Source organism: Tubulanus polymorphus, chromosome 4 (assembly GCF_964204645.1).
Source record: "Tubulanus polymorphus chromosome 4, tnTubPoly1.2, whole genome shotgun sequence".
In the NCBI taxonomy this organism is placed as follows: domain Eukaryota; kingdom Metazoa; phylum Nemertea; class Palaeonemertea; order Tubulaniformes; family Tubulanidae; genus Tubulanus; species Tubulanus polymorphus.
The window spans coordinates 9,201,831-9,215,403 of record NC_134028.1 but is presented as its reverse complement, the minus strand read 5'-3'; the positions used below and the strand labels follow the sequence as shown (position 1 = coordinate 9,215,403).

The 13,573-nt window shown below is 33.7% G+C and overlaps 1 protein-coding gene across 1 annotated transcript; it reads left to right on the top strand.

The window, feature by feature from the left end:
• Positions 1-7,885: 7,885 nt before the first annotated feature.
• Positions 7,886-8,920, top strand: LOC141904285 (nociceptin receptor-like). Its single transcript, XM_074792864.1, has one exon. It carries the CDS (start codon positions 7,886-7,888, stop codon positions 8,918-8,920), a length of 1,035 nt encoding a protein of 344 aa, XP_074648965.1.
• The last annotated feature ends 4,653 nt before the right edge of the window (positions 8,921-13,573 follow it).

Here is a 13,573-nt window from a genome sequence, read left to right as displayed (position 1 = left end):
TGATATGTACACCGAGATTAGCCCGATGCGTCATTGTTACTATTTTCGTAATAAATGCGTTGGTAATGGGTACTTACCCAATAGTAATAATGGAGTTTTTGGACCGATTTTTTGGATGCTACTACGAGTTATCTGTTGAATTCATATATTTTGTAGCGTACGTTATCTATGTTTATCTTCTAACTCTAACTTTAATAATTGTATCCAATTCTGTTATAATAGTTCAGTTATTTAGAAGTTCACAAATGGTATCGTCTAATAAGAAAGCTAAACGTACAACGATAATGCTTGTAACAGTTTCGATCGCTTTCGCGATTTTTACACTTCCAAACTCTATCGCTATTTTCATACCAATCTCGATGGACCAAAGACTATTTATGTTAGATATATTCGGTTAATTCCTTTTATCTAACTACTCCATTAACTTTTACTTTTATCTTTTACTGGGACGAGAAATACGTGAATATTTCTGTTCTAAGATTAGCCGTATATCTCTGAGGCCTTAGAGGGATTATTTTGCCTTGGTGTTTGAAAGAGCTAACGAGTGCATTGGTAATTGGGATTTTGCGACTGTGACTGACTATTTTCTGGGTGTTACATGTACTATAAATCATCAGAACATGTTGCATTTTTCCGTCACTGTATTCGAAACGTACAGCAACAATGCTTTGGACAGTGTCATTCGCGTTTGCGACATTCACAATTCCATCATCCGTAACTACTTTCTTACAGAGTCCATGCAAGTGAAACTAGTTTATTGATCTTTACAGAAAGCAGCACAGCAAAATCAATTTAAACTACAATCAACAAAGCAACATTTACTAATTGATATTTACAATAAGTAGTATGACGAGCAAAATCAAATTACATTTAACAATTTAAGATGGAAGAGTTTATTATCTATGATATTTAGAAATGTAAACAGAATCAAGACTTAATCACAAAAGTTGGACGGTCATCGAATGAGGTCATTTTCCATACAATTATTAGTGGGATAAGAGATTATTCATAACACCGTGCTGTAAATTGTTCCATAAGTTTATAAATCAAATTTATTTAAGAATCGACTGGTTTTCTAAATCATCATCAGTGGTATTGACTATTTGAAAATATTTGGTGCCCACCAGAAGAAATATGTATCTGGCGTTCTTTTCGTAGTGAACTGCATTCGAGTAGCACATGAAATTCATGACCTATTTTTTGCTAGACCACAATTATTACAAGATGTATCCGAATTATCATGACGAGTACACCGATATACTTCTACAGACTGTCTAGTTCTTTAAGCACTAGACAGAGCGAAATTACACACTGCAGAAGTTGTCGTTGAAGGTCGGTGTTCTGTGTCATCGTAATAGTCGTTTGATATATATCGAATGAAATGCCATCAGAAAAATCCGCCATTGCAGCTTCCAACACAACTTGTTACGCGTTTAGACCGTCCGTTTCCTATCGTCTAAAAAAACTCGGTGTCCTATACAGACAGGTGTATCATTATCAAAATAGCTTATCTTACAGGAACCAAGACGGTTCTAATACGTGACATGGACTGCGAAACTGCACCCTGTTTTCCTAAGAGCTTTGGTTATAAAAATCATGAATTGGGCGTTATTTCTAACTGTGCTGCTGTGACATGCCAGTACTAGTCATAATGTTGATAAAGAGTAACTTGCAACATGAATAAATGAATTCGTTCGAAAAGACCATCCCTATCATTATGGGCTATGCGTACTTACGTGACCTGAGAACGATCATTAAGTCGTATTTTGAACAACTGCTACTGTCTGGCTACAGCTTATTTTTACATAAAACTGGTGATTTATGCGAAAAAAATCATTCGTCGAGGTAGCATCTGCGTCATAGACAGCTCGGATATCATTAACATAAATCTTTTTTTCGTAACAACCGTTTTTAAACACATTTTTACACTGTATGGTGATATATAGAATCTGTCTAAAAAACACAAATATGACACCTAAAGCGTGGTCGTTAATATAGCGATGTTGAATGTAATTAAGAGTGGTTCGATACTATAGATTTATATGTGAAAATTACTTTGACATTGTGTAATTAAGGGTTAATGAAGGATACTAGCGAAAATATTTTCTTTTCGACGCCGTAAAAACCGTTATAATAATGTTCGTATACATTGATATTATAAATACTATGCGCTATAAGAGGTTCTATGCGCATTGATATGCATTACGTCATCAATATCGGTGGTTCAAATTAATTATACATTAATCGTTCATTTTGTATTCGAAATATTTTTTCGATTTTTTTTCACGAGAGAATTTCCACCATTTTGTTCGCAGTGCACATGCTCTTTTCTGTATTTGTAAATAGATACACATGGAATTGTTGTGGAAGCCAATCTCCACCAGGCGATGTTGTGAGGGGTTACTGTGTTCTAGGCCGGATCTTCGGTGCTGGTTCTTCACTTCTTATAATGCTCCCGTATATAACTTGAACGACTTCTTAAGTTATCTATTCGTATTCATTCTTCTAAACCAGATGTGCAAAATCTTGCTCCCTCGAGCTCTCTTCGTTTTAAAACGTCCCTCTTTTCTCTCAAGCCTCCTTTTACCTCTGAGCTTTCTTTTCCTTTATATTATTCCATATTTAGTAACGTATGCTGGCCCTCTTCTATACATGGCTTGGAATTCATGGATTGTGACGTATTCATACGTCACAACATTCTTTCACCCATGTATGGAGTGTTGACATACCTACACACGTCGCAATAACCTGAAAATACCTTTTGCACTTGTCGGAGCTCATGGCCGCACCATATTTAGGTTTCCCTACGCGAATACATACGTTACTTCCAGACTTGTTTATTTACATTACTTCTATTTATTGTTCATGTATGACGTACGCATCAACGCAGGTTTTGTGGCTGTTCATGTATGACGTACGCATCAACGCAGGTTGTCTGACAATAGCAACACTGGCCATGAACTCCAGCTTACGTACATTAATCTAACCTACTAAACTATCTCCCAACAAAATAAGCAAACGCGTGGTTGACAGCAATGTCGCTGTATAGACTATAGGTCTGTATCCCCAGCTTATCGAATGGAAAACCACCTCCCCATCAAGGCGGGCCAACCTAGCGTTTTTGTAAACTGATCAATGGTCAAAACTTACACAGAAAATATCTTGTTGATGAGTCGTGAGATGAAAATAGAATTGCATCAGAAAATCAATTTTCCCCAACTTAAAAAAAGTGTCCATGTCAGATATTGATTGTCAAAATCAAATCATGTAGATGTAATATCGTAGGAAAGAAATTGGTGCCTGGGTGTAAATTGTTTATTGTGGTACGTACGACACCTGGATTGTGTAAACTATCAGAGTGGAGAGCATGCGCACTGCAAGAAACAAGATGGTTGAAACTCGCTCGTGAAAAATTCGCATGTGCATCTCCTCCATCAATATGACTGGGTTAGACCGGCTGCCGATCAATTCAATTCAATTATCGATATATTCAAATTCGAAATAACTTAATCTATCCTAAATATCATATGATTTCATAATATATCATTCATCATCGAAAATATTAAGCTTTGTATTACTTTTCAAGGTGTAAATAAACTTTCAAGTTAGTTAAGGTAGAATAGCAATGGGCGTAGAATGATTCATTGATCCTCGAAACTCTTTCTAGTGTTAAGGGTCTTGTTTTGCCTAGATGATACATATTGGTGGAAAAAATGTCTTTTTCATGAAAATTCCGGTTACCAGTTTTCTATGGAAATTCCAGGCCATATTTTGCCGCTTCCCACATCTTCACACAAAATAGCAATCGTGTTGCAAAGGCGCCGTCACCAACAAATCTGTGAGAAGTCAATCAGTATGGGGCCGCATACCATTCTTACACCTATTGAGACTGTGGGGATGAGAAAAGGAAATTCAAGATAAAACTTTAAAAAACTCGATCTTTTCCGCTGATGTTAGATATATAATCTTCACGAATTGACCGCATGAAGACAAAACATGCATTCAAGACAATACACAAGTAAATGTTTACTATTTGTGTTACCTTGGGAATGAGAATTCCATATGACACTCAAACAAAGGGTTCATGAAAATAATAAAAACGAAATTATTTTTCCTGAACATAGATTACAAAAGTCCTAATAGAACCATTTAATTACTGAACTTATAGATACTTTAGATAATGGCGCCAAAAATCCTAGAATATCTAATACAGTTTTAAATTGTAAAGGTAATTTAGATGAAAACATAATAAATATTCTTGAAACACCTTTTAATGAAAGAAATGATGATTTAATACTTTTGGAAGGTTACAATGATTTGATTAACTTAAGAATTGAAAAACGACAATTATATCATTTTAATTTTGATAATAAACAAATTATCCATACTGAAAATTCATCAAATATTGGAATTCAATGTGATTTAGATAATGAATTTAAAAAGTTTAATCCTAATGAGAAAGTGTATTGTTATTGTGGCGGCAAATATTTAAGATCACATAAATCAAAGCATTATCAGACAATTAAACATATCAATTATGGAAAGAATAATAATTCTATATTGAAAAAAGATTAAGCTGTATGAGTAATCGGAAAATTTCAAATATATATAGATAAAACATTGTGAAATTAGTTAATGAATAACTGTTTAATTGTTAAAATGTTAAATTAATATTTGATTTAATCATTTAAAAGTTTAAAATTTTAAAATGATTATAAACCTAAAATATTCAAAATAAGATATTTCAAATTACTTTAATTTTTTTTTCTTAAATAAATGAATGAGAATGATTTCAGCATTCCAACTGGAAAAAGTGATTTATAACATTATTTAGTTGCTGGAGGTTTAATATTGGCTGCGCTATACTTTTATTATGAGAATATCGGTAACGATACTAGATATATAGATTTGATGAATGAAAATATGAAATTGAGTAAGAAATTAAAGAAATCAAATGGAAATAATCATAGAAATAAAAAAAATAGAAATGTTGATTTAGAAAATGATTTAGAGGATTAAGACAGAAATAAATCATTTTCTAAATTAACTTTTTTATTTTTTTTTATTTCTATGCTTATTTCCATTTTATTTCTTTGATTTCTTACTCAATTTCATATTTTCATTCATCAAATCCTTACTGGTAATCTCATAATAAAAGTTTAAAGCAGCCAATATCTTATTTTGAATATTTCAGTTTTAAAATCATTCACCTGATGAAGCTTCTATTCATTAGAAGCGAAAGCTCGTGCGTCAAATAAATAGTTACCATATACAGTACTACTCGTCTCGTTACATATTAATTATGGAAAGAATAATAATTCTATATTGAATAAAGATTAAGCTGTATGAGTAATTGGAAAATTTCAAATATATGATAGTTAAAGAACATTGTGAAATTAGTTAATGAATAACTGTTTAATTGTTAAAATGTTAAATTGAAAAGTTTAATCATTTAAAAGTTAAACATTTTAAAAATGATTATAAAACTAAAATATTCAAAATAAGATATTTCAAATTACTTTAATTTTTTTTGCTTAAATAAATGAATGAGAATGATTCCAGCATTCCAACCTGAAAAAGTAATCTAAAACATTATTTAGTTGCTAGAGGCAACAGTTATTCATTGACTAATTTCACAATGTTTTAACTATCATATATTTGAAATTTTGCAATTACTCATACTGCTTATTTTTTTCAATATAGAATGAATTATTATTCTTTCCATAATTGATATGTTTACTTGTCTGAAAATGCTTTGATTTATGTGATCTTAAATATTTGCCGCCACAATAACAATACACTTTCTCATTAGGATTAAAATTTTAAAATTCATTATCTAAATCACATTTTATTCCAATACCTTTAAAAGATTTATTATTATCAAATTCACATTGAATTCCAATATTAGATGAATTTTCATTATAGATAATTTGTTTATTATCAAAACAAAATGATATAATTGTCGTTTATAAATTCTTAAGTTAATCAAATCATTGTACCCTTTAGAAAGTATTAAATCATCATTTCTTCCATTAAATATTCTAGGAATTTTGGCGCCATTATATCAAAAGTATCTATAAGTTCAGTAAATTAAATATGTTTCATTTAATAATATTTGATTAATTACAGTAATATTATCAATTTTATATTGTCTTGCATACACTCAATTCGTTGCTGAGATATAATTTTTGATGTTTAATAATGAAAATAAAATATTAGTTTCATTGATTTCGATTTTAAATTTGGGTTCCTCTTCTTCTTTCTTCATTTTATAACAAAACTTTTATCAAAATAAATCTAACTCATTAAGATATATATATTCAATGTTAAAATATGAATTATTTCTCACACTTAACTCACACTTTTAATGTTAAAAAGTCTTACTCATACAAATATGAATATCAAAATATGTTTAAAATATAAAATTTATTCAATCACACTTTACTCACACTTTTTATGTTAAAAAATCAAGAATCTAACGCATATAAATATAAATACTCAATGTTTTTGATATGAATTATTTCACTTACACTTTACTCGCACTTTGTATGTTAAAAATTGAATTTTTATTCGAAATCTATATCATGGTGCCCTTTTTCATCTTGACCTTTGTATATGAAATAGAAATCACCTGAATATAATTCTTCAATATCTTCACTAGATAATCTATGAAATCTATCTGGTAAATATGTTCTGAATTTATATTTATTTCCTTTTAGTCCTTTATATTCTAAGGATATATTCTATATATAAGTCAATAACTAATTTATTACCATGTCTACTAGTATATGTTTCAATATTTGTAATTAAATATTTCTTATGTAATGTTAATTCTGTTAACTTTTTGAATTTATAATCTACAGATTTGACATTTGTAGTATCTTTAATTCTATTTAAGAATTCACTGTATATTTTGAATATTCATTTTAAATAATGTTCATATATATCAATATTGTTAGTTGTTTCAGATTAAAGGTTGAAACGTTGAGTGATTAAGAAATAAGAAATAAATTCGAGCATGCGAGGATTTCTTTTTTTCTTTTTTATGAGCTCGACCTTTTGACCTTTGATCTGAAACGACATATATACAATTACTCATGCCTTTGGTTGGATTTTGCTTTGGAAATCATTCAGAGAAATCATTCAGGGAAATCCGAGACGAAATTTATAGTCCATGATGCAATCTTCAAATTTTCGGCACATTAAATCATTTACTACATATTTACTACATTATATTACAGCACAAAAAGATAAAGCCATTCAACGAAGTCATTAATGAACTTTCGATAGAATTGGCAGATACATTTCAGCTGAAATACTAAATTCTGCAAGGTTGCTGCTTGGACCGTGGGTAAACTGCAAACACGTGTATTATTTCTATCACTATTAAGACCTATTGATATAAAATCAAAAAATAAGCGGTTTCATTAGGGGATGTGGTGACATTCTTATCCATTTCAAACTTGTTATGAGATTTATGTGTTCTACTGCGTGGGAAAATAGAATATAAATGACCTTCACTCAATTCTCTTATCTCGGATTAGAATTTGAAAGTCTTTCATAGCTTTCATGAGCTAGTGAACAGAGCGCATTCGAATAAAAGAATCTCATACGTACGTTAGTTTCCATGAATGTGCGCTGTTCTTTGAGTTACAACCTTTGCTGAGCTAAGAGTATCGGGATAGAAATTATACCTCTAGACGTGAGGAAGATTACAAACTAGGAAGGGATGCCAACAGACAACTAGCGAAGATTGTCATCAGAAAACGTTACGTAAAAATGTTTCGTACGAAGGCAAACCAACCGTCGGAAAAGATGTGCGGCATTATTTGCGGGTATTATAACTTGATTTTTTCGTTGCGATGAAAGCTAACAATACGTAGCGATGGCAAATGAAACGGTTATATGTTGCGGTAAATCATGCGACGGTGCCGAAGGTACGTACACGTACGCTACCGTCATGACGTTAATTCGTGTGATCCTTTACAGCATCGGCGGAGTCGCCAACTGTCTCGCATTCATAGTTCTCCGCCTGATGAAAGTTCGAGGAAGCAGTATTTTATACTTGGAAGTGCTCGCTATTGCCGATATGATGAATTGTTTAACTGCAGTAATGTTCGGGCGCGATTTGATGATTCTTTCGAGGAACTACCCGTTCGAACACGTTCGGTATAATCGCATTTATCAACAATATTTCCGTCACGTCTATATTTATGTAGATTTCATATTTCAGATGACCATGACTACAAGTCCGTGGCTGCTTTTCGCGTTGAGTATAGACCGCTATATAGCGATTCGATTTCCCCTTTCTGCCAGACAAATATGCACAATTCAAAATGCATTACGCGTTTCGATAGCCATTTGGATTCTTACTTTTATCTTCGAGATACCGACTATTTGGGATAAAGAGTCTTACGTGGTGATGCCCAATCACCCATGCGCATATGTGCATCTTAGAAAATTACTACTTCTAAATAAACGATACGCAATGTATTACGATTTTGTATTTGCCAAGGTTGTGCTTCTGTTTATCCCAGGTACCTTTATTTTAGCGTGTAACGGTCATATGTATTTATTGGTACGGAACGCGGCTCGCACGCGGCGGAAACTTCAACAAATCGACGAGGACGATGAATCGAATTCGACCGAAAGCAAACAAGGTCGACAAATAACAATGACAATACTAGTTCTAAACGTAATATTTATGGTTGAATACATAATGGGTGTTATAAATACGTTTTTGCCGGCGCTTTTACCGGAAAACGATAGCAAAAAATGGTATCGGCCGTATCATTCCGCGCAGTTATTACACGCCATCAATTCGATGATAAATCTATTCGTATATTTGGGTATCCGAAAAGGTTTCGGAAAAACACTTATTTGGTTTTTGAGCTGTCATCGGCTAGAAAAGCGAATGTAGAAAATTTGTACCCCAAATATCGAAAAAAGATTTATATGTACATCTGTACAAAATAGATAACGACTTATGAAATATACAGAGAAGACGAACCAAAAAAATAGTCATAGCCTAATGAAAACAACATGAAAACTACGTTTTAGAACATGTTGGAATATTCAACTCCCTTGAAAAAACCTGTTGATATTTCCCTCAAAATTTTTTTCCATCTAAAAATGAGGACTGATGACAGCCGATGGCTGCCGATTGCGTGACAATTGACTGATTGAAAGACCCGTCTGACGGCCCTTCTCAAAGTATAACCATCAAGAATTTCAATGAAAATTGGCAAATCACACGGAAGCTACAGAGCTTGGAATTCAGGCAAAAACAAAACATCTTTTTGACATGATAAGGTCTCAGGACTGTGTCCGATCGGTCCAATTTTGCAGGTACATGTATACAAATACAGTTGAGCATTTCAAACTACTTCCAAAGTGGGCATGGTGAGCCTGGACAGTTAGGCGTAGGCCTAGTCAGTGACCTGTCTGTGGTTTAGTTTCACGATCGGATATTTCCACAAACCGCATATACCGTTGGTATAAGCCCATACGATTAAAAGAGCTCGCCACCAACGATTAGGTAGCTAACTAAGTTAGGCGTAGCCCGATTTCAAAATCGTTTGATAAAAATGTAGCTCATGACCTGTTCCGATTATACGGTGAATTTCGTTTCTGTATATGTTCACCAGCTCGGAACTCTTCACCTAAGATCAAAAGTTCAACTGAAATTCACGTTGCTATCCTTGCAGTCCTAGACACTCGATTATAAATAGTGAATCTCTTAGGAGTGGTTCCGGGCTGCAGGTTGATACGTGCTTACTGCAATATCATAAATTTTAACCGGTTATGGTCTTATTGAATTTTGTATAGACATCCTCCCCCAGCAGGGATTCGAACTTCTTGATGGCATTCAGCCTTGCCATAGCTGAGTGATGCCATCAGGAATCCCTGTCGAGGGAGGATGGGTAGTGAATAATGATGTACATATGATATATATTTTGATTACAATCCCCTCCTGGCTGGTTTTCGAACCTGGTGACATCATGCCACCGGATTACCGATGGCACCAGGTTCGAATCCCAGTCGACATGTAGTTTAAGTTCAATGTCGTTATGACGAGGCTTTAAGACTGTAAGAGTTTTAACGATCAGTGATTTTGTATAGCTGTACACGTGTATATATGTTCGGTAATGCTCCGTGAAGGAGAATACCTTCTTTTAATAAATTCATTAAAATATTACAACAAATCATTACAATTTTTACTTTCCATGGCAAACTGCTCTCTGGGGGTTATCATTCTAAAGATAACTTAATCGAAAGATAGTATATCTTTTGGAGTTGTTTTGCATATTCATATTACAAAATCGACATCCAAAAATCATTTGGTTCATATAGCAATGACTGCTGAAAAGTGCAACAATGCGGCAACATAATATTTCTTTTGGCAATAAAAAGTGGAATAGCAGTCACGCGAATAAAACATTATTAATATATGCATTACATTACATTAAGCAAGTAGACAATGAGTCTGATGATTCTGGTGAATCATCATGAATTCTACCTGGACAGAGAGGGTTGTTTCTCGGCCTTTATACAAACACATGGTTCCCATGTCTTTGATACTATCATTCTGCTTATATCTTATTCCTTTCAGGTTACCCGTCCAATTCGTATATTCTATAGCGTACGCTATTTACATTTATTATCTAACATAAATTTTGATGATTACATCAAATTCTGTTAGTTCAGTTAATCAAAGGTTCTCAACTGCTTTCAAAATAATCAAAACGAACATCAATAATGCTTGCAGTGTTTAAACTTCCAAACTCTATTGCGGTTTTCATTCCAATCTCAACGAACCATCATTTATACTCAGCCAATTTCCAACTATGTAATCATTCCATTAATTTCTACATATATCTTTTACTGGGACGAGAAATATTACGCGAATATTTCTGTGCGAAATTGTCTTGATCAAAGAGACAAATTGAATGAATGTTGCCTCATAATAAAATCATCTCGTTATACCAGCGTGAATATACTTTAAACATATGATAAACTACTTAATTCCGACTCAACTGAGACGTATTTTACACACTAGATAAACATCATTTCACGAAAATGAGTTGGGGCGGAAATTATCTTAACTCACAATTTCATTGGTGAAACTAAATGAAAAATCAACTCTGAAAGTAACAAATGACGAACAGCTATCATAAAGTGATAAGGCTTAATCAGTATCTTTGTGGATTTCTTTCACGTTAACGGTATTCCAGTATGTGAGTAGACAGCGAATCTGTTAACACGGTTGAATCATGAATTCTAACCGTACACAGTTTGTTGTTTCTCGACCTCACAACTACATGGTGCTCATGTCTTTGGAACTAAAAACTGGCAACTACCGTACACTTTCTATCGTCATTCTGCTTATCTTATTCCTTTCAGGTGCATTCGGAAATTCGGCTTCTTTCTTGATTATGATAAGTCGCAGATTCCGCGGTTTATCATACGCTAACTATCTGATCGCTTTGTCTATCTGTGATTTGATGTACTGCATAAATTCTACTCTGATGCCTGTTTTACAGTATTTTCTCTTGCATCTAAACAATGGTCCAATATTTGTGATAAACTCGCTCATGGGTTGTCAAATATCTGAATTTTTGATGACATTCATCGGCGCTAGCAGTTCCTGGTTAGTAGTTGCTATATCTCTGGAACGTGCGGCAGTTGTGCTCTTCCCGTTCACATCTCGTTTGATATGTACACCGAGATTCGCCCGATGCGTCATTGTTACTATTTTCGTAATAAATGCGTTGGTAATGGGTACTTACCCAATAGTAATAATGGAGTTTTTGGACCGATTTTTTGGATGCTACTACGAGTTATCTGTCGAATTCATATATTTTGTAGCGTACGTTATCTATGTTTATCTCCTAACTCTAACTTTAATAATTGTATCCAATTCTGTTATAATAGTTCAGTTATTTAGAAGTTCACAAATGGTATCGTCTGATAAGAAAACTACGAAAGCTAAACGTACAACGATAATGCTTGTAACAGTTTCGATCGCATTCGCGATTTTTACACTTCCAAACTCTATCGCTATTTTCATACCAATCTCGATGGACCAAAGATTATTTATGTTAGATATATTCGGTCAATTCCTTTTATCTAACTACTCCATTAACTTTTACATATATCTTTTACTGGGACGAGAAATACGTGAATATTTCTGTACTAAGATTAGCCGTATATCTCTGAGGCCTTAGAGGGATTATTTTGCCTTGGTGTTTGAAAGAGCTAACGAGTGCATTGGTAATTGGGATTTTGCAACTGTGACAAATTACATTTAACAATTTAAGATGGAAGGGTTTATTACCTATGATATTTAGAAATGTAAACAGAATCAAGACTTCATCACAAAAGTTGGACGGTCATCGAATGAGGTCATTTTCCATACAATTATTAGTGGGATAAGAGATTATTCATAACACCGTGCTGTAAATTGTTCCATAAGTTTATAAATCAAATTTATTTAACAATCGACTAGTTTTCTAAATCATCATCGGTGGTATTGACTATTTGAAAATATTTGGTGCCCGCCAGAAGAAATATGTATCTGGCGTTCTTTTCGTAGTGAACTGCATTCGAGTAGCACATGAAATTCATGACCTATTTTTTGCAAGACCGCATTTATTACAAGATGTATCCGAATTATCATGACGAGTACACCGATATACTTCTACAGACTGTCTAGTTCTTTAAGCACTGCAGAAGTTGTCGTTGAAGGTCGGTGTTCTGTGTCATCGTAATAGTCGTTTGATATATATCGAATGAAATACCATCAGAAAAACCCGCCATTGCAGCTTCCAACACAACTTGTTACGCGTTAAGAACGTTACATTCAACATGGCGGCAATGTGGTAGCCAGTCCCATGACGCTCCGTTAGAAAAAGTCGTCAGAAGTGCATTCATTTTATGGCATGAGCCTTCGAAGTTGATGTATGTTTAAACTAGTTCGATAGGTATTATCATCAAAATTCGTCATGGATATGGGCAACTTTACTGTCTGGATTTATGAGCATATTATGAAAAGTTAATGCCGTTCATGATCGCGATCGTCATTGTATGGATTTCAGTTACTGTCGTCAGTTTCGTATGTACGATCGTTTCAATCTGTACGTATGATCGTTAAACGATCGTAATTTAATCATTCTGTCTGGATTTATGTGTTTATTGTGAAAAGCTCAACTGTTCATGATCGTGATCTTCATCGTCACTGTACGGATTTAATTCACTGTCGTCATTCTCGTATGTATGATCGTATGTATGATCATTTCAATTTGTTCGTCAAATGTTCGTTTGATCGTGAAAGGATCGCTTAGTAAATAGTTCAGCCGTGCAAAATGGGTAGGAAACGAAGAAAAAACAACTCTTCCGAGATCTCTGAGCAGTCCACCTCCTCCACATCAGACGATAAAAAGAGGCAGAAAACAGCTAGTCGCAACTCAACTGGTGATGACGATGTGTTTACTGACAGAACATCTAAGAGTTCAACTGAACCATCTCTTGCTCAGGACTTAATTGAGGCAAATGTAATGGAAGCCTTATCGTC

Bases quoted from the DNA above. Each gene is read 5' to 3' on its own strand.
- LOC141904285 (XM_074792864.1), top strand. From the start codon at position 7,886: ATGGCAAATGAAACGGTTATATGTTGCGGTAAATCATGCGACGGTGCC.